Below are 26,144 nucleotides of genomic sequence, written 5' to 3' on the forward strand. Positions count from 1 at the left end.
CCAGAGGCTTGGAGGAGAGCATCAAAGACAGCCCTGACAGGCGAGAAGCTGGCCAAAGACTTCACTCCTCCACTCTTCGCCGAGTCGTCCGGTAATTGGGTCTAGCGCTTCCTGAGCTTCCAGGGTCCACAGCCTACCAGCTTGGTCTCTCATCTGTGAGATCTACCTACCTCTCATCATTTACCTAATGCCATCCACCCAAACTCCACACAGCATCGCACCCCTGCCAAACGCCTCCCTCTCTTGTTTATTTATTTTATGTGTGTCACATCACCTGTCAATTCCTAGTTATTATTTTTGTCCACATGCTGTTATGTGTGTGCCGTTTGAGGTCCTCGATGGCAGAGACACCTTTATTTTTTTCATCTTTGTATTTTTTTAATTAAATCTTTATTGTTGAAAGTCTTACATATGTCCCTTCCTTTCCCCCACTAACCCCTTCTAGCCCCCTTCCCACACCCTCCCTCCACCCCAGGCCTTCACCACCCTGTTGCCCTGTGTCCTTGGGTTATGCATATATGCATACAAGGTCTTTGGTTGATCTCTGTCCACCCACCCACCCACCCACCCCCGCCTGCCCTCTGAGATTCCGCCAGCAGCTCCCTCTTAGTAGCTTCATCGTGAGCAGTTCTGCCTGTGAAACCCCAGGTTTGATGTGCTCATTGCATAAAGAAATCTATCATTAGTGCACATCAAGCCACTTTCGCTCACCTCACCCCAAGCCGCGGCTGCCACCACCAGCCTGTACCGTGTGGCTGTGTGAATTAGAAACGGCGCCCCCACCTGGCCTGGGGTGGAAGTGCAGCTGAGTTTCACCCCAGCCCCCTTTGCCCCCTTTGCTGTCGGGCGGTGCACGCGCTATGTTACTGCATCCTGCATCGAGCTGGTTTGGATGCACCGTAGCTGGGGGAGCTCTGGACGAATCCTTGGGAAGGTCTCCCATGTATGGGCGCCATCATCATCATCATCAACAACAACATCGTTATTATGATCCCTTTCCCGAGGATGTGGCTCCGCGGAATGGGGGAGGGGAGAACAGGGAGACCCCCACCCCGTCCCATCCCTGCCTCCTCCGTGTCTCCCCAGGGGCTGCGGAGGACGACAGGCCTTACCTAGCGCCCCCGAGCATGAAGTTCAGCCGCAGCCTGTCCGTGCCCGGCTCGGAGGACATCCCCCCGCCCCCCACCACGTCCCCGCCCGAGCCCCCCTACAGCACGCCGCCCGCCCCCTCCATCTCGGGCCGCCTCACGCCCTCCCCCCGCTTCAACCCCAGCTCCGGCGGCGCCCTCCCCGCCTCCTCCCCGGCCTCCTTCGACGGGCCCTCGCCTCCGGACACCCGCCTGGGCGGCCGGGGGGAGAAGGGCCTGTACCACGGCGCGGCCCTGCCCCCCGCCCTGCACCACCCGCCGCACCACCACCACCACCACGCGCCGCCGCCGCAGCCGCACCACCACCACGCGCACCCCCCGCACCCGCCCGAGATGGAGACGGGCGGCTCCCCCGACGACCCCCCGCCCCGCCTGGCCCTGGGGCCGCAGCCGAGCCTGCGCGGCTGGCGGGGCGGCGGGCCCAGCCCCACGCCGGGCGCCGCGTCCCCGTCGCACCACGGCGGCGGCGCGGGCGGCGCGGGCGGCCCCTCGCAGGCCCCGGCGCTGCGCTACTTCCAGCTGCCGCCGCGCGCCGCCAGCGCCGCCATGTACGTGCCCGCGCGCTCGGGCCGCGGCCGCAAGGGCCCGCTGGTCAAGCAGACCAAGGTGGAGGGCGAGCCGCACAAGGGCGGCCTCCCGCCCGCGCCCTCGCCCGCGCCCGCCTCGCCCGCGTCCCCGCAGCCGCCGCCGCCGCCCGCCGCGGCCGCCGCGTCGTCGGAGAAGAACTCCATCCCCATCCCCACCATCATCATCAAGGCGCCGTCCACCAGCAGCAGCGGCCGCAGCAGCCAGGGCAGCAGCACCGAGGCCGAGCCGCCGCCGCCGCCGCCGCAGCAGCAGCAGCAGCAGCAGCCGCAGGCGCAGCAGCCGGGCCCCGAGGGCGCGGGCGGCTCCTCCTCCTCCGCGCCCGGCGGCTCCCCCGCGCCGCCCGCGCCGCCGTCCCCGACGCCCGCGCCCGCGCCCGCCTCGCCCAGCGGCCCGGCCACCCTGGACTTCACCAGCCAGTTCGGGGCGGCCCTGGTGGGGGCGGCGCGGCGCGAGGGCGGCTGGCAGAGCGAGGCCCGCCGGCGCTCCACGCTCTTCCTCTCCACCGACGCGGGCGACGAGGAGGGCGGCGGCGACGGCGCGCTGGGCTCGGGCGCGCCCCCGGGCCCGCGGCTGCGCCACTCCAAGTCCATCGACGAGGGCATGTTCTCCGCCGAGCCCTACCTCCGCCTGGAGGCCGGCGGCGGCGGCGGCGGCTACGGGGGCTACGGCGCCGCCGGCCGCGCCTACGGGAGCAGCGGGGGCAGCAGCGCCTTCACCAGCTTCCTGCCGCCGCCGCGGCCCCTGGTGCACCCGCTCACCGGCAAGGCCCTGGACCCCTCCTCCCCGCTCGGCCTGGCGCTGGCGGCCCGCGAGAGGGCGCTCAAGGAGTCGTCGGAGGGCGGGGGCGCCCCGCAGCCGCCCGCCCGGCCGCCGTCGCCCCGCTACGAGGTCCCGCCGCCCGCCACCCCGCACCACCACCACTCGCCCCTCGCCCACCACCACCACGAGCCGGTGCTGCGCCTCTGGGGCGCCGCCCCCCCGGACCCCGCGCGCCGGGAGCTGGGGTACCGGGCGGGGCTGGGCGGCCCCGAGAAGCCGCTCACGGCCAGCCCGCCCGCCGCGCGGCGCTCGCTGCTGCACCGCCTGCCGCCCACGGCGTCGGGGGTCGGGCCGCTCCTCCTGCAGCTGGGCCCGGAGCCCCCCGCGCCGCTCCCCGGCGGCGTGAGCAAGGCCTGGCGGGCCGGGGCCGCCGACGAGCCCGAGCGGCTGCCCTTGCACGTGCGGTTCCTGGAGAACTGCCAGCCGCGGGCCGGGGGCGCGGGGGGCCGGGGTCCCCCCGCGGAGGACGGCCCGGGGGTGATCGCCGCGCCGCCCAGCCCGCGCCGCTCCGTGGCCCCGGCCTCGCCCACCTCCCCGCGCGGCGGCGGCGGCGGCGGCGGCGAGGAGAACGGGCTCCCCCTGCTGGTCCTGCCGCCGCCCGCCCCCTCCGTGGACGTGGAGGACGGCGAGTTCCTGTTCGCCGAGCCGCTGCCGCCGCCGCTGGAGTTCTCCAACAGCTTCGAGAAGCCCGAGTCGCCGCTCACGCCGGGGCCCCCGCACCCCCTGCCGGACCCCCCGACCCCGACCACCCCGCTGCCCCCCGCCGCCGCCGCCGCGGCCCCCGGCGCCGCCGCCCCGCCCACCCTGGACTCCACCGCCTCCAGCCTCACCTCCTACGACAGCGAGGTGGCCACGCTGACCCAGGGCGCGCCCGCGGCCCCGGGGGACACCCCCGCGCCCGGCCCGCCGGCCCCAGCCGCCGCCCCGGCCGCCCCCGCGCCCCAGCCCGGCCCGGACCCCCCGCCCGGCACGGACTCCGGCATCGAGGAGGTGGACAGCCGGAGCAGCAGCGACCACCCGCTGGAGACCATCAGCAGCGCGTCCACGCTCAGCAGCCTGTCGGCCGAGGGCGGCGGCAGCGCGGGCGGCGGCGGGGGCCCTGGGACCGGGGTGGCCGCCGGGCCGGAGCTGCTGGACACCTACGTGGCCTACCTGGACGGCCAGGCCTTCGGGGGCAGCGGCCCCTCCGGCCCCCCGTACCCCATGACTCCGTCTAAGCTCCGCGGCAGCCGGGCCCTGGGGGCCGGCGGCGGGGGCCTGCGCTCCAGCCCCGGCGGGGGCCTCCGCGACCCCGTCACCCCCACGAGCCCCACCGTCTCCGTGACCGGGGCCGGGACGGACGGGCTGTTGGCCCTGAGCGGCTGTTCGGGACCCTCGGCGGCGGGTGTGACGGGGGGTCCGGTGGCTGTGGAGCCGGACGGGCCGCCGGTGGTGCCCCTGTCGTCGTCCGCGTCGTCCCTGCCGCGGAAGCTGCTGCCCTGGGAGGAGGGCCCCGGCCCGCCGCCGCCGCCGCTGCCCGGGCCCCTGGCCCCCGCGCAGGCCTCCGCCCTGGCCACCGTGAAAGCCAGCATCATCAGCGAACTCAGCTCCAAGCTCCAGCAGTTCGGGGGCTCGTCCTCCTCGGCGGCGGGGGGCGCCCTGCCCTGGGCCCGGGCCGGCAGCGGCGGGAGCACGGACAGCCACCACGGGGGAGCTAGCTACGTCCCCGAGAGGACCTCCTCCCTGCAGCGGCAGAGGTGAGCGGGGACTGCGGGTCGGGGGCCGAGGAAGCCAGAGTCCACCTTCCCCGGAGCCCTGTAAGATCCCAGGGGGTAGGAAGAAATCAGGAGCCGGGCTGGCTCCCCGACATTTGCCCTTAAAGAAGCATGCTTCCCCTTTATCTCAGTAGCGTCTGTGGTCTCCTCCCATCACCATGACAACCCACAGCCCATGAACCAAAAGAGTTACCAACAAAGGAGATTAAATATATATATATATATATATATATATATATATATATATATATATATATATATATATATATTTATTGATTTTGTACAGAGAGGAAGAGAGATAGAGAGTTAGAAACATCGATGAGAGTCATCCATCAGCTGCCTCTTGCACACCCCCTACTGGGGATATGCCCGCAACCAAGGTACATGCCCTTGACCGGAACCGAACCCGGGACCTTTCAGTCCCCAAGCTGACGCTCTATCCATTGAGCTAAACCGGTTTCGGCTAAAAAAAAAAATATATATATATATATATATATTGATTTTTTTTTTTTTTAACAGAGAGGAAGGGAGAAGGATAGAGTTAGAAACATCGATGAGAGAGAAACATCAGCTGCCTCCTGCACGCCCCCTACCGGGGGTGTGCCATAACCAAAGTACATGCCCTTGACCGGAATCGAACCTGGGACCCTTCAGTCCGCAGGCCGACGCTCTATCCAGTGAGCCAAAACGGTCAGGGCAGCCAAGGAGATTGGAGCACAAACTTGCAGATGTCTGTGTCCTTCTCGGGTTGTCAGTTCTGAAGACCGCTGAAATCTGCCAGTCCCTTGAGCCCTCTGGAGGGGAGTGGGGGGCCTCAAGACCAGATGCGTTAGGGCACGGTGGTTAGGTGTGTGGTCCTGGAGCCAGCCCTGCGTTTTCTAACTGGGTGGCCGTAGGCAAAGGAATCACCATAGCATAAGGTGACCAGACGTCCCGCGGGACTGTCCCGCCAAAAAGTGGGACGTCTGGTCACCTTACCATAGCACCCACCTAAAAGGCCTGCAGAGGCCATTGTGATAACCTGAGCTGGAGGAGGGGCGGGGCCTCTTACAAACACCCAGCAAGCATAGATGGGGAATGACCCCACCCCCCCGATGGTGCCTATGTGTTCCAAAGCAGCTGGCCAGCTGGGATCGCCAAGTTCAAGTTCACTCTAGTCTTAGGGAAAGTAGAGTCACATTCCTGATTTAGACACCCCAGAGAATGAAGCGAGGTTTTGTGTGTTTTTTAAATTCCCTGCCCATCTGTGGAGTTCACTCTAATTGTTTGAAGGTCTGATGTCCTTTGAACGTGGCTTTATCAGGCCATTGAGGATTCTTTTTTTTTTAATATATTTTTATTGATTTTGTACAGAGAGGAAGGGAGAGAGATAGAGAGTTAGAAACATCGATGAGAGAGAGTCATCGATCAGCTGCCTCTTGCACACCCCCCACTGGGGATATGCCCGCAACCAAGGTACATGCCCTTGACCGGAATCGAACCTGGGACCCTTCAGTCCCCAAGCCAACGCTCTATCCATTGAGCCAAACCGGTTTCGGCCATTGAGGATTCTTTAAAAATATCTATATCTATATCTATATCTATCTATATAGATAGATAGATAGATAGATACATAGATTATTGATTTTTTACAGAGAGGAAGGGAGATAGAGTTAGAAACATCAATGACAAAGAAACATCCATCAGCTGCCTCCTGCACACCTCCTCCTGGGGATGTGCCCACAACGAAGGGTACATGCCCTTGACCGGGATCGAACCCAGGACATTTCAGTCCGCAGGCCAAAGCTCTATCCACTGAGCCAAACTGGTTAGGGCCCATTGAGGATGCTTAAGTATTTTGGATAGAGAAAAGGATGCTTAATGTAGGCAACAGCTGAACCGATTATTTACCACCTACTAGGTGCCGGGTGCCCTTATGGGTGAGAGGGCGCCCCCCAGTGGACAGGACAGGCAAAGTGTTGCCCTCAGAGCTCACAGCCTAATGAGACAGAGGGAGAGGCCAGACGGCAAAATAACTGCAGTTTGGGGGGCCGGGGGAGGGCATGCAGTAAGGGGATGGATAGAGAAGGTCCCTCAAGAGCAAGAGGAGTAGAGACTGGAGGAGGGGGGAGGGAAGCAAACCCAGAGCTGCTTGGGGGAACAGCGAGCTAGGCAGAGGGAACAGCCAGTTCAAACCCCCTGAGGCTGGACTGTTCCGGAGGGAGCTAAAGGGATGAGGGGAACCTTTTCCTCCCCTCGTTTCTTCTCTCTTTCATCTCCCTCTCCTCATCTCTCTCTCTTTCTCTGTTCCCCGCCCCCCTCCATCTCTCTCTCCCCCCAATGCTCACCTTCTTTTTGTTCCTCTCCCACCGTCTCCCTGTCTTCCACTCCGCTGTGACTGGCCATAACCCAAAAGGCAGTATAGAATAGTGGTTAAGAGCTCAGACTTCGGTGCCATCTAACCGGGCTCTGCCACTTCCTGGCTGTGTGTCCTTAGGCAAGTTCCTTAACCTCTCTGTGCCGACGACAATAAACAGCAACCCGCACCGGGGCGGCCGTGGGGGGTGCTCAATTGAGATGCGATGCGCAAAGCACGTAGAACAATGCCTGGCACACGTGAGCATCAGTAAGTGGTGGAGATGATGATTATTATCACTTAATGTCTCTTTTTCTTTCATCTCTCTCGACTGTCACCCTCTCCCTGTCCTCTCATTTCTCTCTTCCCTCCATCTCTGTCCTGACATCCATCTTCCCCCTCCCCCGCCCCCAACTCGCTCCTTCTCTCTCTTCTCTATCTCTTGACCCCGCCCCTATGTCTTCCTTCCTTCCTCTCTCCCTCCATCTGGACCTGTTCCTCTTTCTCACCTGCCCTCACCCCACCCCCACCCCCTGCCCTCCACCCCGCCCCCCTTGTCACATTCCAGACTGTCCGAAGACTCCCAGTCCTCCCTCCTCACCAAACCCGTGAGCAGCCTGTTTCAGAACTGGCCCAAAACGCCCCTGCCGCCGCTGCCCACGGGGACCGGAGTCCCCTCCGCCGCCGCCGCGGCCCCGGGGGCCACCTCGCCCTCGGCCGCCTCCTCCGCGTCCACCCGCCACCTCCAGGGCGTGGAGTTCGAGATGCGGCCGCCCCTGCTCCGCCGGGCGCCCAGCCCCTCGCTCCTGCCCGCGTCGGAGCACAAGGTCAGCCCTGCGCCCCGGCCCTCGTCCCTGCCCATCCTGCCTTCCGGACCCCTCTACCCGGGCCTCTTTGACATCCGAAGCTCTCCCACGGGAGGGGCCGGAGGCTCGGCCGACCCCTTCGCCCCGGTCTTCGTGCCACCGCACCCCGGGATGTCCGGGGGCCTCGGGGGAGCCCTGTCCGGGGCCTCCCGCTCCCTCTCGCCGACCCGCCTGCTTTCGCTGCCCCCGGACAAGCCTTTCGGCGCCAAGCCCCTGGGCTTTTGGACCAAGTTCGACGTGGCCGACTGGCTCGAGTGGCTGGGCCTGGCCGAGCACCGGGCCCGCTTCCTGGACCACGAGATCGACGGCTCCCACCTGCCCGCCCTGACCAAGGAGGACTACGTGGACCTGGGCGTGACCCGCGTGGGCCACCGCATGAACATCGACCGGGCTCTCAAATTCTTCCTGGAGAGGTGATGGCTGGCCCGGACGGACCAGCCCGTCCGCGGAACGCTGGGGCTCGCCGGCCTCCGGACCTCTGACCCCTGACCGTTATTCTCTCCCCGGGCCAGGGGCCTTGCTACAACTGTGCCCTGCCCCCATCTCCCGAGGCTGGAGGTCACCGGGTGGCCTGATTCCAGCCAGACATTTGCACCTCGCCGGAGGGGGCAGCTAACGGGACTGTGTGTGCAGCTGGGAGCCGAGGGGGCGGGCACGGAAGAGACCGGAGGGGGAAGGAGGAGGAGGGAAGGGTCGATTCCGGGGAGGGGGGACCGACAGCCATAGAGGGCCAGCCCCGAGCCTGACTGGGTGGGGGGGAGGGTCGTCCCCCAGGCCGCAGGGGAAGGGGGTGCCCTCAGATTCCACCACCTGCCACCCCTCCAACAACCAATCCTTCCCCCCTTCTCCAGGCCCCTCCGTTCTCCCCGCCTTCCCCTCCCTCAGCACACACAGCGGCCCCCCCCACCCAGCCTCTTGCACGCCCCTTTGCACGCCTGCTTGCCTCTCCCCGCTCCCTCGGCTACAATTTTGCACAAATTTGCCCCCTCGCCGTCTTGCACACGCCGCCGCCTTTGCTTCTGGCCTGCGAGGCCTCAGCTCTGCTCCCCTCGCGCTCATCGCCCCGCGCTCCCGGCTCCGGCTTGCACGCTTGCTTATGCCCCATGCACCTCCTCCTGGGAACCTCCGGGCCCTTGCTGCAGACACACTTGGGACACCCGCCTCCTCCCCCTCTTCCCCCCACGCTCCCAGGCTCCATGCACACGCCGATTCTCTGGAATCCCCTTCTCTCCCTTCAGCCCTTGCACACCCGCCGTCCGTCCGTCCGGCGCGTCTCTCCGGACATGCTCGCCTCCGATTTCTTTAAGCACTTTGCCCTCTTATTCTGGAACCCGACATCCTTCCCCTGCCCGCCGCCGCCTGCCACGTGACACCCGACCACGCCCCCTCGTTGCCCCGCCCCTCATTGCCCCGCCCCCTCGCCCTGTCACTTCCATCGCGTGGCTTCCCGGGGACTGTTTCTCTCTCCATGCTCATTCCTCTCCTCCCTGCCGGGCTCCCGCGCTCTCGCCCCTTCCTTCCTCTTCGTCATCTTTGTCCACCCCCATCGCCTCTTTTGTGGACCGTCTCGCACACGCATTCTTGCACACGCATCCTCCCGCACTTCCGTCCCGGAAGCCCCTCTCTGTTCCTTCAGGATGCCCTCGCACCCCGGCTTTGCTGCGCTCTCATTCCTGAGTTTCGACTCGTTCTTGTCAGCTCCTGGGCCACGTCCTCCATCTCCCTTTGGGGAACACTTGCCTTTTGCACACGGGCCCCCTCCACACTCCCGGGGGCCCCCTCCACACCCGGGCCTGTCTGACCGCTTCCTGTCCCGGCCGGCGCCCGTGTGTTCTGTCCCGGGAAGGAACCGCTCCGCAGCCTCCTCTCTGCCCGTTCTCTCCCGTCTCCACGCGCTTCTCCCTCTCCGGCCAGAGAGGATCACGTCCTGCTCCCCCCGCGTCCCCTCCCGGCTGAAGGCTGTGCCCTCTGGCGCAGGCTCCCTCCCCGCGCTCCTCCCAGTCTGTCGTTCCCGGCCGTCTGTCTTTCCATTTTGCACGAAGGCCGTCGTGTCCCCCCTCTCCGCCCTCTAACCCTCCAGTCTCTCCGAGAAACTGCCCCCTCCAGCATGGCTGTTCCTCCCTGCACGCCCCCTCCCCCCTCTGTTCCTGGGGCTTGGGAATGTTAAACCCCTTCCCCTGGGAAGCCCCGTCCCCTCTGTGGGTAAAGGGGGGAGGGCATCGCCCTCAGGTCCCCCATGTTCAGCTGCCAAAGAAGGGAGCGCCCCCTCCTTCCCCCAAGCCCATTCCCCCTCTGCCGCCCCCACCCCCGAGGGGGGGCTCCGTCCACGGGGGGAGGGTGCTTGCAGCCCTCTCCCCTCACCACGTCAGGGATCTGCGGGGAACCTTGCGGGAGGGTCCTGGGAGGGGGGAGGGGCGGCGAGGAGGGGGTGGAGGCGGCGCTGGGCCCCTCCCCGCCCCCTCCCCCTTGTCGGATGCCCCCCGTCCGCAGGGGGCCTGCGCGGCGCCCGTCTATCAAGGGCTTGTTCATTCTGGATGGGTGCCGCGGGGTTGGGGAGGGAGTAGGGAGTGGGGAGGGGGGAGGAGAGGTAGGGGTGGGAGGGGGAAGGGCCTGGATGGGGTTGCAGCGCGGGAGGAGAGGAGAGACAAAGCAAAAAGTTACAATATCAAAAGAAAATACAAGGAAAAACAAAACCCTAGAACACACAAAAAAATCCAGAAAAAAAACACACAAACAAAAACCTGAAATAAAAGCCCGGAGAATTGTCTTCCAAGGGGGGTGGGAGGAGGAGGAAGAGGGGGGCGGGGCTGGACGTCCGCTTCCCGCCGAGCGTGGGGTCGGGACGCGGGCCTCAGTCCATCCCTGAGGGCCCTGGGACCCAGGCGTCCGTTTGCAGGGACGGGGCGGGGGGTAGGGGGGAGACTAGGAAGGTGGGATCCTATTATGGGGGTTCGACCCTTCCCCCCTCATCATCTCCCCTGGCTACCCAACAAGATTTTGCAGAGAGAAATGGCTTTTGTACCAGGTCATTCTTTATAATTAAACTCACAGTATCCACCCCCTCGAGCCGGCCCCGCCTCCTTCGTGGGGAGGACGCGCCCCCTTTCCTCGCGGGCCGGGGGGTGGGGGTGGGGGGAGGGGGGGCTCCGGGTGAATAGCCTGAACCGGCCAGGCGGTGCGCATGCGCGGCCAGAGCCCGCCCCCCAGCTGTCAGTCTTCCTCGGTGGGATCCGCCCCCAGAGCCTCGAGCATGCGCCGTCGGACCAGCGAGCGGCGGAGGTGCAGGCGGTAGTCGCTCAGCAGCAGCTCGTCGTGGCGCAGCAGCGGGTGCGCCGACCCGCGGAGGCGGAGCCCCGAGCGCAGCAGGCGCGAGCGGGTCTGGAAGTCCGAGACGGTGATGAGCCACCTGAGAGGGGCCGGGCCGGGGGCAGAGGGGCCGGGGTGGAGACGGCCAGTGATCGCTGGTGCTCCCGGCCCCGCCTTGGATGGTCGCGGTGTCCCTGCCGGGTCCCTGTGCGTTTACCCACTCCGGTTCCTCAACCAGCCCCGCCCCCCGCCCCGTCCCGAAACCCCTCCCCAGCCCTGCCCTTCGGCCCTCACTGGGTCACTCTAGGCCCCGTCCTCCCTCTCAGCCTGGCTTTCGTCCTCTAAGCTTTCGTCCTGTTCGCTTTCAAACCGCCGCTCCCTGGCCAGACCTTCACCCAGCAGTTCTAGGCCCCGCCCCCTCTTCCGTCCAAGCCCCGCCTGTCAGTGTGGCTCTTAGGCGAGGGCTTCCGTCTGTCCCTCCTGGACCCGCCCCCAGCCACACGCCAATCACTCTGGGCCCCGCCCCTGCAATGTGCTCAGTCCAGGCCCGGTCCCCACGCCTCGGTCTGGCCTGTCCTGTTCATCCATCACCTGAGCGATTAAAAATCCCTTCACTTCAGCTCCCGCCTTCTCTCTGATCTCACCTGGCCCTGCCCCTTGACCGCGCACATCACGCTTGGCTCCCTTCCCTGTTCCCATCAAACTCTTCATCATCTCGCCTTACATAAACTCTGTTCTCCAGATGCTCCAGGCCCCGCCCTTCCCCCCACCTTAACTTCCCGGACCCGCCCTCAGCCCCTTGGACCCCGCCCCACCCCCTCCAAGTAGGCCCCGCCCCTCCAAACAGGCCCCACCCTCCAAGCCCCGCCCCCATCTCAAGTCCCCCAGGGTCTGCTCCTCCAGCTCCCGTTAGGCCCTGCCCTGCCTCTCCACGCTCCACCTTTACCGCCTCTCCAGGCCCCAGGCCCACCATGGGCTCACCGGTTCCTGCGCCCCGCGGTCCCACAGATGACGTTCATGTTCTCAAAGCGGATGCTGCTCACGCAGCCGCTCTCCATGGCCCCCGGTAGTTCGGCCTCCAGCGCCTCCAGCACCTCTAGGTGGGTAAGGTCCTGCTCAGGCTGGGGGAGTCAGAGAGCAAGCTTCAGCCGGTGACACCGGGTACATTCCGGGTTCAGAAGTTCCACCCCCCCACCCCCCAAACTCTACTTGCAGAACTTGCCAGAGTCCCAGGTGGCATTCCAGGGGCAAGGATCACACCTGATCAAAGGGTCCCATCCTTCTCTCGACAGAGTGGGGTTCAAGGTCATTCTCCAAAATATCAATTCTCACCAACTGATTGGTCAGAAGCCACCAATGGGGCCCACTTGACCAATCTACCGAAAACCTCCCCAGCAGCCTGCACGGGATGGCAAGCTTTCAGCAGCTCTTGAAGATTTTCGCAAAGATTTAAGTCACACACTTTCCCTCTCATATTCATACTAGAGACCCAGTGCACAGATGTGTGCACCAGTGGGGTCCCTCAGCCTGGCCTGCGCCCTCCTGCAATCAGTGACCCCTGGGGAGATGCCGCACTGCCGGTTCTGGCCCGATCCCCATAGAAGTGCACAAAGCAGCAGGCGGCTGGGAAAGAACTCTAGCACAGTGGGGCTCTGCCTGCTCCCGCTCATCCCCGCCCACTGCTCCGCTCAGTAGCGCTGCCAGAGGCAGAAGAGGCTCCTGCCACCACAGCTGTGCTGGGCAGCTATGAGCTGGGTAGTATCTGGCGTCCATCCATTAGCTTAGTGGCGCTCCCGCTGTGGGAGTGCACTGACCACCAGAGGGCAGCTCTTGCGTTGAGTGTCTGCCCCCTGGTGGTCAGTGCATGTCATAGCGACCAGTCAACCAGTCATTTGGTCGCTTATGCTTTTATATATATAGATTAGATCAGCAGTCACCAACGGTGGTCCCCGAGCCACTGGTGGTACGTGAGGTCCCAAAGGTTAGTAACCACAGGATTAGATGTTCTGTTGTCAAAGAACTAAGGGTCATCGGGAGTTTTAACTTCCTGAGTTTTAACTTCCTGTGAGTCTATTTAATGATCAGAAGCACACATTAGTCATTATCACATTTTCAGCATGACAGTACCAAGAAATGTCATCGTCATAGCATTTTAGAGGAACTAAAAGGAAGTCATAAAATTGGTCTCCAGGAAGGCAAGCTTTGGGGGTTGGGGGAAGGAAGGAGGTCCCACGTTCAAACCCATAAAGAAGAGGAACAATGGGATGGAGATTTGTTGCTAAAGTGAGGACAGCAGACCTTGGCTGGGGTGAAGTCACCCAGACCGCCGAGGGAGGGCCTCTGAGTGGCACCTGACAATGGGAATGTCCACTAACGCCCAGTCTTCTCGCTCAGCTCCTGCCCGAGTGAGACCCTGATAGTTATCTCTGACCGAGGTCAGGGCTGCCAAAGGATCTGTACACTGAATCACCAGTTCACGGGATCTACTAAAAACACGAGCCTTTTCGTAGGTGCTTGCTATAGCTGTAAACTTTACGGAATTTCAGAGTAGATGCACAAACAGTGGCCGGCAAACTGTGGCTCTCGAGCCACATGCGGCTCCTTGGCCCCTTGAGTGTGGCTCTTCCACAAAATACCACGGCCTGGGCGAGTCTATTTGGAAGAAGTGGCGTTAGAAGAAGTTGAAGTTTAAAAAATGTGGCTCTCCGAAGAAATGTCAATCGCTGCCCTATTGGTACTTGGCTCTGTGGACTAATGAGTTTGCCGACCACTGGGCGGGCAGATTCCCTTTGTCCTCAGTCTCCCCCCTCTCTGCCCCTGGTCCTCCCCCTCCCCCTGCCCCTCTGGGATTAGCAGTGATACATTTGCCAATTGACCCAAAATTCACAATCAATTTTCAGCAACCTGTGCTGGTGCCAAGCCCGCAGCTGGTAAACCCAGAGCCTGTGCCCTTTCCACCACCCCAGCCAGGGCCGCAGGGCGAGGGGCCACTCACCGAGACCTCCATGCACAGGCAGAGGGGCTCGGCGGTGGGGGCCATGAGGAACTTCCGGATGCACGGGAGCTCTCGGTCCAGACTTTCATATTCTGCTATGACCTGGCGCAGGTACTGCTTCCTGGGAAGAGAGCCCATGGGCAGCCGCGAGCGCCAAGGCCGGGGGTCGCTGTCCAGGGTGCTGATGTCGGAAATCAGGGGGCCAGGGGCGACTCACGAGTATTTGTTGGACCGGCACAGGCTCCAAGCCTGGTTCTCTTCCGAGGCCTCGAGGTCCGCACGGAGGGCCCCTGGAGACAGAGAAGCCAGCTTCCCTGAGCGCTCCTCCCGTGCGATGAAGCCTCCTGATTGGAACTTGACTGGCCCTTCTACACAACCTCAAGGTGGCTCACTGGACCTTCATGGCCAGTGGCTAGCCGCCTCGCATTTTCCTCTTCCTCTACAATCCTCAAGTTCTACCTGCACGTGATTTTTCACAGAGAGGAAGAGAGAGAGCTAGAGAGCTAGAAACATCGATGAGAAACATCGACCAGCTGCCTCCTGCACACCCCCCTACCGGGGATGTGCCCGCAACCAATGTACATGCCCTTGACCGGAATCGAACAGACCGATGCTCTAGCCACTGAGCCAAACCGGTTTCCGCTACCCACAATTTTAACAACCAGTTCGCAAAACTCAGCCATGGGCTCCTGTGAGCCAGCACGGGCTGCCTCCAGCACTGAGCTGTCACCACGGTGCTCCTGGTGCTCTCTGACTTCGGGGCTCTGCTCCCCGTCCTCCCACCCCCTGCATGTTCCCACAGAGCAGTGGAGGGGATTGTACATCCCAGCATCCCATGCTCACAACCATCAGCGGCTTCCTCTTGCCTTCAGGGTCCACCCCAGACCTCCTGGGTCAGAACGAGCATTCTGACAAGATCCCCTTTGAGAAGCACCTGCCCTGTGTGTGGTCGCTCCTGCTGACCTCGCTGACCATCTCCCTCCATCCCTCCAACACAAGAGTCTCCTTCTCCGTCCACTTAGTAACTCCATGGTTACTGTCCCTTTTCAAGAGCCAAGCACGCTCACAAGTGCTTCCCATGGCGTCTGCATGACAGCTTTCTGGGACAGTGGAGTTTAGCAAATGATGGAACGGAAGCACATGAGAGGCCAAGTGGCCTGCCCAAGGTCACAGAGCCCAAAGCGCTAGGATCAGGATAAAAATCTAGGTGTCGGCGCCAAAACCGGTTTGGCTCAGTGGATAGAGCCTCGCCCTGCAAACTAAAGGGTCCCGGGTTCGATTCCAGTCAAGGGCACCTGCCTAGGTTGCTGGTTTGATCCCCAGTGGGGGAGGGGGAGGGAGGGCAAGAGCAGGAGACAGCTGATCAATGATTCTTTCTCATCATTGATGTTTCTATCTCTCTCCTCCTCTCCCTTCCTCTTTAAAACCAATAAAAATATATTTAAAAATAAAAACTAGATAGATGCTAACACCCCAGTCCTAGAGATTCAGGTTAAATTGGATCTGAAGTGCAATTAGGTATTGGTTTTTAAAAAACTCTTCCACCTGGTGGTTGAGCTGACTAAATAATTGTGATCATTTCATTCCTGCTGCCAGCAGTTGAGATCAGCGTGATCAGTGAAATATGGACCGTTTGGGAGTTCTGAAGATGAAGGCCCTGGAAGTGATGCCTGGGACTGCGCAGCCATCCTGTGACCATGAGGTTAGCTGGCGTGCACAGGGACTCTATTCCTGACCAAAATGCATGGAAATGGACACAGCTCTCCATGGCATCATTGAGCTGCTGACTCAACCAAACCCGCCCCACCTGGGGGCTTCATTTTGGGTGAGATAATGACTCTCTTATTCTTTAAAAAAAAAAAAAAAAATATATATATATATATATATATATATATATATATATATATATATATATATATAATTGATTTTTTTTACAGAGAGGAAGAGAGAGGGATAGAGAGTTAGAAACATCGATCAGCTGCCTCTTGCACACCCCCTATTGTGGATGTGCCCACAACCAAGGTACATGCCCTTGACCAGAATTGAACCTGGGACCTTTCAGTCTGCAGGCTGACGCTCTATCCACTGAGCCAAACCTGTTTCGGCATGACTTTCTTATCCTTTACACTAAGTCTCATTTTCTATTGCCTGCTAGGCCAGTGGTGGCAGACTCATTAGTCAACAGAGCCAAATATCAACAGTACAACCATTGAAATTCCTTTGGAGAGCCCAATTTTAAAAATATATATTTTATTGATTTTTTACAGAGAGGAAGGGAGAAAGATAGTTGGAAACGTCGACGAGAGAGAAACATCGACCAACTGCCTCTTGCACACCCACTACTGGGGATGTGCCCACAACCAATGTACATGCCCTTGACCGGAATCGAACCTGAGACCTTTCAGTCTGCAGACCGACGCTCTACCACTGAGCCAAACCGCCTTCGGCTGGAGAGCCCAATTTTTAAAACTTAAACTTATTCTAATGCCACTTCTTCTAAATAGACTCAGCCAGTCCGTGGTATTTTGTGGAAGAGCCACACTCAAGGGGCCAAAGAGCTGCATGTGGCTCTCAACCCGCAGTTTGCTGACCACTGTGCTAGGCAAATGCACCTTTACCCAGATACATTATTCAGTAAATGTTGAATGAGGCAATGAATGAGTGTGCAAGTTGGGAGCCCTGGAAGCTGAGCCTGAGGTTGTCGGCTGGTGTCAAGCCACAAGGGGCCTGGACCACCAGGCTGAAGGTCTGGGACTCTGTCCCTGGAGTGATGAAGAAAGAAGGGGAGCTGTGAGCAGGGGAGAGACAGAATCCGCGCTGGTGCCAGGAAGACCCATCTGGAGCCACGTGGGCAGTGGCTGGAGGGGAGAAACTGGAGATCAAGGCAGTCAGGCTGAGAAAAGGTCCAAGGAAAGAGGACAAGAGCTGATCTGGGGCTGTGGGATGCAGCGGCAGGGGTGGGCAGGGAGAGTGGATGGGAAGATGGGGCTGGGGACTGATGGCCATGGCAGGGGCTGGGGGCAGCACCTGGGATCTAGCCCAGTGATCAGGTTGGCAATGGGGCCAGTAGAAGATGGGAAACAGGGAGAAGGGGTGACTTTTGGGGAAGATGCTGAGCTCAGTGTGGAAGACAAGAAAAGTGTGAGGGTCCAGCCGGTGTGGCTCAGTGGTTGAGCATTAACCTATGGAGCCAGGAGGTCAGGGTTGGATTCCCAGTCAGGGCACATGCCTGGGATAGGGGCTCAATCCCCAGTAGAGGGCATGCAAGAGGCAGCCGATCAATGACTCCCATCCTTAATGTTTCTCCCTCTCTCCCTTTCCATTCCTCTCTGAAATCAATTAAAAATTAATTAATTAAAAAAGAAGAGCCGAAACCGGTTTGGCTCAATGGATAGAGTGTCGGCTTGGGGACTGAAAGGTCCCGGGTTCGATTCCGATCAAGAGCATGTACCTTGGTTGTGGGCATATCCCCATAGGGGGTGTGCAGGAGGCAGCTAATCGATGACTCTCTCATTGATGTTTCTCTCTATCTCTCTCCCTTCCTCTCTGTACAAAATCAATAAAAATATATTTTAAAATAATGGAGAGTGTGAGGGATCAGGGCAGGGCTTCAGAGGGAGATAATGGCCTCGGAAGAGTAGGTGGGGCCCCAGAGGCTCATGGGAAATGTAGTTCTGTGTCCAGAATATTGGCCAGGGAACTGCAGAGGCTCATGGGAAATGTAGTGTGAGGTCCAAAGAGTACTAGTCGACCTAAGAATCTGGGTGGCTCTCTCTTGGGAAGACCAGTGACTAATGGAGGCCATACCACAGGCCGAGTCTACCACTCAATACATGAAGAAAATTCCCACGCTACCCCCCACCTACACACACACACACACACACACACGCACGCACGCACGCACGCACGCACGTGCACGCTTACAGACAGACCCAGCTTAGTATACCTGATTCCCTGTGCGTGCTGGGGGTGCCCAGGGCGGAGGAGCTCAGGGGCTCCCCCTCTTGCTGTATCCTGGGAAGGCGGGTGGGGGGTGTCTCAGGAGGGTGGGAAGAACTGCTGTGACTGAGCCACCCATCCCAGCTCCTTCTTGTCCTTCCTTTCTCCTCTTCTTTTGTGACCCTCCGGGGCACACTCAGGGCAGGAGAACGGGCCGGCTGAGACCGCATGAAGATCCTGCTGCCCCTGACCTTGGGGGGCAACTCGGGGGCCCAGGCCCTTCTCTCCCACTTCCCTGCTGCTTCCCCTGGCTCTCGCTGTCTCCTGGAGTCTCTCCTCTCACCCCTCTCTCTCCCTCTCTCTCCTTCATTCTCCCCCCATCTCTCTGACCCCCTCCCCCTCTCCTTCTCTCCCAATTTGGTTTCCCTATCTCCTAATCTCTCTCTCCATCTATCATCCACACTTGCCCTTGATTTCTTGGATACCTTCCTCGCCATTTCTCTCCCCCTTCCTGGTTCCATCTTCCCTGTCGCTTCCTTTATCAATTTCCCCAACATCGCCCCCGGCCCCCGTCCTCCCCTCTATTCATTCGTAGTTGCCTGCTCTTCTCCGACCCCCTCTCCCTCTCCCTGTCTCCAGGCCCCTCTCCCCACCTCTCCCCCCGGCTCCCTTCTCCATTTCTCCCCGCCTCTCCGCCTCCCGGGGCTGCCTCTGCCCCACCTCTTGGCTTCTCTCCCCTCTGTCATCCCCCTTCTGGTCCCACTTGCCCTCCGTTCATCCCTGTCTCAAGCAGGAACTGGTTAGACACGGTCAAGATTTAAACGGAAACTGGGTTCTAGATGGGGGAGGGAAAGGTGAGCCGGGGGCTTGGTTGCCATGGTACCGACAGAATCCTGGGGCGAGGCTGGGGACTCGGACCCCTGGGTCTGTGGGGAGAAAGGGGCGGGGTCTGGCCTCCTGGGTCTGAGGGAGGGAGGGGCGGGGCCTGGAGCCCTGGGTCTGAGGGAGGAGGGGTTGGGGGCCTGGACCCCTGGGTCTGAGGGAAGAGGGGCTGGGGGCCTGGACCCCTGGGTCTGAGGGAGGAGGGGCTGGGGCCTGGGTCTGAGGGAGGAGGGGTTGGGGGCCTGGACCCCTGGGTCTGAAGGAGGAGGGGCGGGGCCTGGACCCCTGGGTCTGAGGGAGGAGGGCTGGGGGCCTGGACCCCTGGGTCTGGAGGAGAAGGATCTAGGGGCTCCTGGGCCCCAAGTGAAGGAGGGAAGGGGTATAACCACATCGGTGCCCATTAGGCATCCCTGTCTTTGCCAAACGCTCGGCAGAAACTGTGCCAGAGAAGGCTGGACTTGCTCACTCACTCTGTCTGCCCTCCCAGTCTGTGTCTGTACTTGTCTCTCTTTCTGCTCCCAGAGGTCTCTGTCCTGACTATTATTCCTGGAGATAAGCATCAGCTCCCTGCTTCCTAGGTGGTAGCGCCTTCACCTTCCGCATGACCTGTTCAGGACTGAGCTCAGCAACCAATAAGGAGCCGGTCAACCCATGAACCAGGAGGTCACGGTTTGATTCCCAGTCAGGGCACATGCCTGCGTTGAAGGCTTGATCCCCAGTAGAGGGCATGCAGGAGGCATGTTTCTCTCATCACTGATGTTTCTCTCTCTTCCTCTCTCTGAAATCAATAAAAACATATTTAAAGATAAAGAAAATCAATCAAGGAAACAGCGTCAACCCTTGGACTTTTGCTGAACTCGTTATTAAAGAGGATCTTTCCCCCCCCCTGAGGTTGCCAAGCCAGTGGGGGTCCAGGTTGGAGCTGCGGGGGGAAGGGGAAGAGGGGGGAGGGGTATCAGGTTGCCATATGCTGAGACAACTTGCCTAAAAGCAAAGGCCAGAGGAAAGCAGACACCAACAATGCCCACAGTCAGATTCCTGATGATGACTGGGGTACCTGGATCCAGCCGTGCCTGAAACCCTCTCCCACACAGTCAACTCCCCCTTATGCTCCGGTCATTTGGGTTTGTGTCACTGGCAATGAAAACAAAACAGTCTGGACATCGTTAGACTCATTTCCAGACTCAGTTCCCCTGTGGCCCTGACTCCCTGCCCCCTCTTCACGTCTGGGTGTCCCCTCAGGCTGTCCTTCATTTCTGTCCCCGAGCCCATCCCTATGGAAAGGGAACACTTTTCTTTTTTTTAAAAAAAATATATATATATATTTTATTGGTTTTCTACATAGAGGAAGAGAGAGGGATAGAGAGCTAGAAACATCGATGAGAGAGAAACATGGATCAGCTGCCTCCTGCACACGCCCCACTGGGGATGTGCCTGCAACCAAGATACATGCCCTTGACTGGAATCGAACCTGGGACCCTTCAGTCCCCAGGCCGAGGCTCTATCCACTGAGCCAAACCGGTTTTGGCAAGGGAGCACCTTTCATCCCATGAACACAGGCACACCAGCCTCCAGGCACAATCCTTCCTGCCTCCTGACCTTGCTTCCTCTCCTCCTCGTTCCTGGAGCCAGGACACACCCTGGGCTCCACCTCTCCTGCCGGGACCCTCTCTCTCCCCTGCCTCTTCCTGGGCTCCCATCCTCATTCCTTTCCCCACAGGGTTCCGGCGGGTTCTCTCTGTGCCCAGAGCTGACCCTGCCCCACCCCTGAGTCCCTGGACCACATTTCCGCCCCTCATCCGGGCATCTGAGATTTGCCTCATCTGGCCCCACGCTCCTCTCCCATCTCACCCTTTCGAACAGCTTCCAGTCACCTTTGATTAAGATTTTTACTTAGCCGAAACCGGTTTGGCTCAGTGGTAGAGCGTCGATCTGCGGACTGAAAGGTCCCGGGTTCGATTCCGGTCAAGGGCATGTATGTTGGTTGCGGGCACATCCCCAGTGGGGGTTGTGCAAGAGGCAGCCTGTTGATGTTTCCCTCTCGTTGACGTTTCTAGCTCTCTATCTCTCTCCCTTCCTCTCTGTAAAAAAATCAATAAAATATATTAAAAAAAAAAAAAGATTTTTACTTAGCCAGGGCCTTCCAGGCCATTCCTGCCTCCACGCCCCCCACGCTGTGCCTTCTGGAATGCCCCTCTGGACCCTCCTTTTCCCCGAGGGAAGGCTCTCCTCCTTCCGCAAGAACCTCAAACGCTCCCTCCTGCCGGCAGCCGCCTCCGAGGCGTGTTTGCTGTGCTCTCCCGCCGTGTGTGCTTCATCAGCTCCTGGCCCAGACTTCTGAACACGTCCACGCCTCTGCCTGGTCCAGGGATCGCCCTGGGTCAGCCTCCCGCGCCAGGCCAGCAGCTCCGAACTCCTCCGGCTCTCAGCTGCCCCCACTCAGGGAGGTGCAGAATGTGTATGTTGAGTGAATACACGCGTGGCTATGTCTCTCTGTCGCTGGGACCCACACTCAGCAGCCCCAGCCCCACCTTCCCGTCCCTTTGGGTCCTCCTGAGGCAGCACAGGGTGAAGGCGAGAACCTGGACTCTGGAGTCAAACAGGCCGGCACTGGGAGCCATGTCCAGGCTGTGCAACCCGGGCAAATGTCCTCTGCTCGCTGCGCCTAGTATTAGCTGGCTCTTCTGGCTCTATCTATCTATCTATTGATCTATCTATCTATCTATCTATCTATCTCTAGATCTATCTCTCTGTTTCCCTCTGCGTGTCGCCATTTCTCTCCGTGCCTTTATTTTTCTTCCTCTCTCTCTACCTGTTTGTCCTTGGAGCCCTGCCTTATCTCACTCTGTGTCTGAATTTGGATTTCTGTTTCGTGTATCTCTAGCTTATATCTTTCTGTGTCTGTCTCTATGCCTTTCTGCATGCCTGCCTGTCTGTCTGTCTGTGTATGTTTGTCTCCGTTGCTCTGTTTCTCCGTCTGTTTCTCCATGTCTATTGCTCTGTCTTAGCCCCACCTGCCTCCCTCTGTTATTCCCCCCCCTCGCCCTCCCCCCCTCTCTCAGGCCGGATCTGTCCCACTCCCTGGCCTGGCACGCAGCCTGGGGCACAAAACCCTGAATCAGCATTTTCCTCCTCTTCCAGAAATTATCTCAGCATTGTGGGGCGGAGGCGGGAGGCGGGGGGAGGCGCACAGGGAAGCTGGTTGTAGCCGGTCAGAGGGTCTGCCTCCTGTGTCCTCCTCCACAGCTGGCCTGCCTCTCTCCACGGGGCGCCCGGAGGAGTACGTACGTGTGAGACTGCATTTATTTCTAGTCACGTGTGTGTGTGAACCTGTAGGTATTTGTGCAAGCTCATTCATTCACTCATGCATTCATGCATTGCCTCCATCTATCCAACCATCCACTCATCCATCCATTTATCCTACATCATCCTTCTATCCATTCACCCACCCATCCATCCACCCTTCTATCCAACCATCACCCACTCATCCATCCATTCATCATCTACTCATCTATCTATCCATTTATTTTTATATCATCCTTCTATCCATCCACCCACCCATCCATACACCCTTCTATCCATCCATCCATCCATCCATCCGTTCATCATCCACTCATCCATCCATCCTTTTATCCAACCATCCATCCACTCACCTATCCATCTGTTCATCCTTCCACCCATCTGCCCATCCATCCATCATCCACTCATCCATCCATTCATCATCTACTCATCTATCTATCCATTTATTTTTACATCATCCTTCTATCCATCCACCCACCCATCCATACACCCTTCTATCCATCCATCCATCCACCCATCCATCCATAATAAACTCATCCATCCACTTATCCATCCATTCATCATCCACTCATCTACCCACTGATCCCTCTATTTACCTATCTACTTGTACATTCATTTATTCCTTCAACTAACCAATATTTTTTGAGTGCCTCCTGTGTGCCAGGCACTGTGTCAGGCAGTGGGGACACAGCAGTAAACAGATCAAAGTGCTGCCCCCATGAAGCTTATGTGCTCAGGAGTCCCCCTCTCTGAGCCAAACTCCCTCCTGCCCCAGGCCTTGCTCAGGCTGCTCCTTCTCCCTGTAGCTGCCCCTACCCGCCATCTTCACCTGACTCATGGAACTCCCCCTCTGAGCTCAGTGCAAATAGCCACACACTCACAGCACCTGGGCTTTCCATCCTGTTCCCTGTCCAAAGGCTGAGAATCTGGACTAGAACAGTGCCTGGCAAACGTCCTGCAAACGAGGTAGCAACTGAAAGGCAGGCTCTAGCTTCCGAGCTGCGTGGCTTTGGATCTCACCTCTGATGCTTCCCAGCTGTGTGGCGGTGGACAGCGCACTTCCACTCTCTGAGCCTCACTTTCCTCCCCTGCAAAATGCAGAGCACACACACAGCCCCGGCCGGGCGGCTCCGTTAGTTTGGCATCAGTCCCATCAACCAAAGGTTGGTGGTTCGATTCCCCGTCGAGGCACATGCCAGGGTTGTGGGCTGGGTCCCCGGCAGGGGGTGTGCAGCAGGCACCCAATTGAAGTGTCTCTCTTCCTCTCTCTAAAAATCTGTAAATATCTATTTTAAAGAGAATGCATAAGCAAATGTGTGTAATTACTAATTATTACAATAACACTAACCATTTTCCACCTTGCATGCTTTTAACTTAACCCTCACAATAACTTAATGACGTAGAATCTGGGTTTTTTAATTTTTCCTCATCTGCCCTGGCCAGTTGCTCAGTCGGTTGAGTATCATCGTGTGCACCAAAAGGTGGCGGATTGAGTTCCTGGTCCGGGCACATGCCCGGGTTGTGGGTTCGATCCCCAGTTGGGGTGGGTATGGGAAGCAACTGACCAATGTTTCTCTCTCACATTGATGTTTCTCTATCTCCATCTCCCTTCCTCTCTCTAAAAACTCAATTAAAAAAAAGAAAGAAAGAAAGAAAGAAAGAAAGAAGAAAGAAAAGAAAAAGAGCCGAAACCGGTTTGGCTCAGTGGATAGAGCTTCAGCCTGTGGACTGAAAGGTCCCAAGTTCGATTCCCGTCAAGGGCATGTACCTTGGTTGCGGGCGCATTCCCAGTAGGAGGTGTGCAAGAGGCAGCTGGTAGATGATTCTCTCTCATCCATGTTTCTAACTGTCTATCCCTCTCTCTTCCTCTCTGTAAAAAAATCAATAAAATATATTTTAAAAAAAGAAAAAAATAGCTTCTCACATACAAACAGGGAAGCGGAGGCTCTGAGAATATAATCCATTCAGGGCCACACAGAGCAGAGCTGGGATTTGAACTCTGGTGCTTTGCACCCAAAGTCACACACACTGATCAGAGCGCTACAGCCGCCTCTCAACGCTTGGGCAGCCTCGGAATCTGAGTGTCTGCAACGCGCCCCGGGAAGCTGGCAAGGCCACCTGCGCACACGTCTCTGAGCGCATGCGTCCTGGCACACTTCCTTCCGCGTCTCTCCCTGGGCGCCCTATATGCTGGGTGCGAGGGTCAGGCTGGAGAGCGGGCTTTGGGGAGCCTGGACCTGACGATGTAGCTCTGGACCTTCTCCACGGGGGGTCACCTCCAGGAGCCTCAGTGGTCTCCGCTGTGAAATGGGAATAACAGAACTGCACAGGTGTCCTGGCCACCCTGGTTCAGCTGATTGAGCGTCTTCCCGTGCACCCAGAGGTTGATGGTTCAATTCCCCGTCAGGACGCATGCCGGGTGGGGGCTGTGCAGGAGGCAGCAGATCCATGTTTCTCTCTTTTCCTCTCTCCCTAAAATCAGTAAGAACATTTAAAACAAAAAACAAATCTGTACATTAGCCGAAACCGGTTTGGCTCAGTGGGTAGAGCGTCAGCCTGGGGGCTGAAAGGTCCCGGGTTCGATTCTCGTCAAGGGCATGTACCTTCGTTGCGGGCACATCCCCATGGGGGGTGTGCAGGAGGCAGCTGATTGATGTTCCTCTCTCATTGGTGTTTCTAACTCTCTATCCGTCTCCCTTCCTCTCTGAAAAAAAAAATCAATAAAATATATTTTAAAAAAACAATTTCATAGCACTTAGTCCAAGGTCCGTGGGGATTACCGTTAACTGCTATTAATACATCAGTGACTGTTTCTTGATTATTTTAAGAAATAGCCCTTGCCCTGGCCGGTGTGTTCAATGGTTAGAACATCGCCCTGCACACGGAAAGGTTAGAGGTTCAATTCCAGTCAAGGGCTTCTACCTAGGTTGCAGGTTCGATTCCCCACCCAGTCGGGGCATGTTTGGGAGACACCCAATCAATGTGACTCTCTCACATCAATGTTCCCCCTCCCCTCTCTTCCCTCCTCCCTTCCTTCCTTTCCACTCTCTCTAAAAATCAATAGGAAAAAAAAATCCTCGAGTAAGGATTAAAAAAGAAATAAAAAGCCAAAACCAGTTTGGCTCAGTGGATAGAGCGTCGATCTTCGGACTGAAGAGTCCCAGGTTTCATTCTGGTCAAGGGCATGTACCTTGGTTGCGGGCACATCCCCGGTGGGGGGTGTGCAGGAGGCAGCTGATCAATGTTTCTCTCTCATCGACGTTTCTAACTCTCTGTCCCTCTCCTTTCCTTTCTGTAAAAAAATCAATAAAATATATTTTTAAAAAATAAAAAAGAAGTAAATATTCATTAAGCACCTACTGGGTGTCCATGCTTTACCAATACTGACTTTCCCCTTAAAACCTCTAATCTCTTTGGAAACAGGTTTATTGTCCGTATTTTTATTTTATTTTAAACATATTTTTATTTATTTCAGAGGGGAAGGAAGACACACACACACACACACACACACACACACGAATGATGAGAATCATTGATCCGCTACCTCCTTCACGCCCCTCACCAGGGATCCAGCTGCAACCTGGGCACGTGCCCTGACCGGGAATCGAACCAGGACCTCCTGGTTCATGGGTCGACGCTCAACCACTGAACCACACTGGCTATCGTCCGTATTTTTTATTTTTATTTTTTTGGTGAGGAGATTAGGGCTCAGAGCAAAGCGCGAGATGACAAAGGCAGGAGCCGGCCCAGGCAGGATTCAAACCCAGGTGCCTGCTGGCACCTCTCCGCGGGCTGCGGCCCCGCCTCCCCTCCCACCGCGGCCCGCGGGAGGGGGGAGGGGGTGCCCCCTGACTGAGGTCCCGGGCCCCGGAGGCGGCGGCGGCGGCGGGGACGCAGGTCCCGGGGTGGGAGGGAGGGAGGGGCGGGAGGGGCGGATTCCTAGATCTGAGGATGGAGGTGGGTGGGAGCTCCGTGCCCCTGGGTCCCGGGAGGGGAGGTGGCTGGGCTCCCCGACTTCTCCGTCTGAGAGAAGGGGGGCTGTGGGCTGGGACCCCTAAATCCTGGGGGACCAGAAGGTCCTCCAAGGAGGCGCCCCGGGTCCCTGGCGCTCCCTCCTTCCTCCCGGCAGCCGCAGGTTCGGAGGGAAGAAGGGGGTGCAGGGAGGAGCGCGGACCTGCGCCGGGAGCGGGGGGAGGAGCCGAGCGGGCGCCG

At 59.0% G+C, this 26,144-nt stretch overlaps 2 protein-coding genes across 7 annotated transcripts in view; one reads left to right on the forward strand and one right to left on the reverse strand.

Annotated features, from left to right (window-relative positions):
• Positions 1-8,571, forward strand: part of SHANK1 (SH3 and multiple ankyrin repeat domains 1) — a 54,340-nt gene extending 45,769 nt beyond the window's left edge. For 3 of the 5 annotated variants that reach the window (XM_036437620.2, XM_036437621.2, XM_036437622.2), the window contains 2 exons: positions 1,087-4,291; positions 7,213-8,570. In XM_036437620.2, the coding sequence (XP_036293513.1) occupies positions 1,087-4,291; positions 7,213-7,927 (3,920 nt within the window). In that variant the 3' untranslated portion in view covers positions 7,928-8,570. Of the gene's footprint in view, positions 1-1,086; positions 4,292-6,704; positions 6,786-7,212 lie in introns of all 5 variants that reach the window. The other 2 variants (XM_045581623.1, XM_045581622.1) reach the window with 2 other exon arrangements.
• Positions 8,572-9,436: 865 nt separating this feature from the next.
• Positions 9,437-17,980, reverse strand: CUNH19orf81 (chromosome unknown C19orf81 homolog). Of its 2 annotated transcripts, XM_036437626.2 has the most exons (5): positions 17,758-17,980; positions 14,029-14,101; positions 13,812-13,932; positions 11,798-11,937; positions 9,437-10,916 (listed from the first exon to the last, which is right to left on the reverse strand). In XM_036437626.2, exons 1-5 carry the CDS (start codon positions 17,978-17,980, stop codon positions 10,721-10,723), a joined length of 753 nt encoding a protein of 250 aa, XP_036293519.1. In that variant the 3' UTR covers positions 9,437-10,720. The 2 variants fall into 2 exon arrangements, 1 of the variants encoding a protein (XP_036293519.1); XR_006741619.1 differs by lacking the exons at positions 11,798-11,937; positions 13,812-13,932; positions 14,029-14,101; positions 17,758-17,980 and adding an exon at positions 11,111-11,366 and having other exon boundaries at positions 10,796-10,916.
• Positions 17,981-26,144: the final 8,164 nt, after the last annotated feature.

This window comes from Pipistrellus kuhlii, unplaced genomic scaffold, assembly GCF_014108245.1.
Source record: "Pipistrellus kuhlii isolate mPipKuh1 unplaced genomic scaffold, mPipKuh1.p scaffold_m20_p_145, whole genome shotgun sequence".
Taxonomy (NCBI): domain Eukaryota; kingdom Metazoa; phylum Chordata; class Mammalia; order Chiroptera; family Vespertilionidae; genus Pipistrellus; species Pipistrellus kuhlii.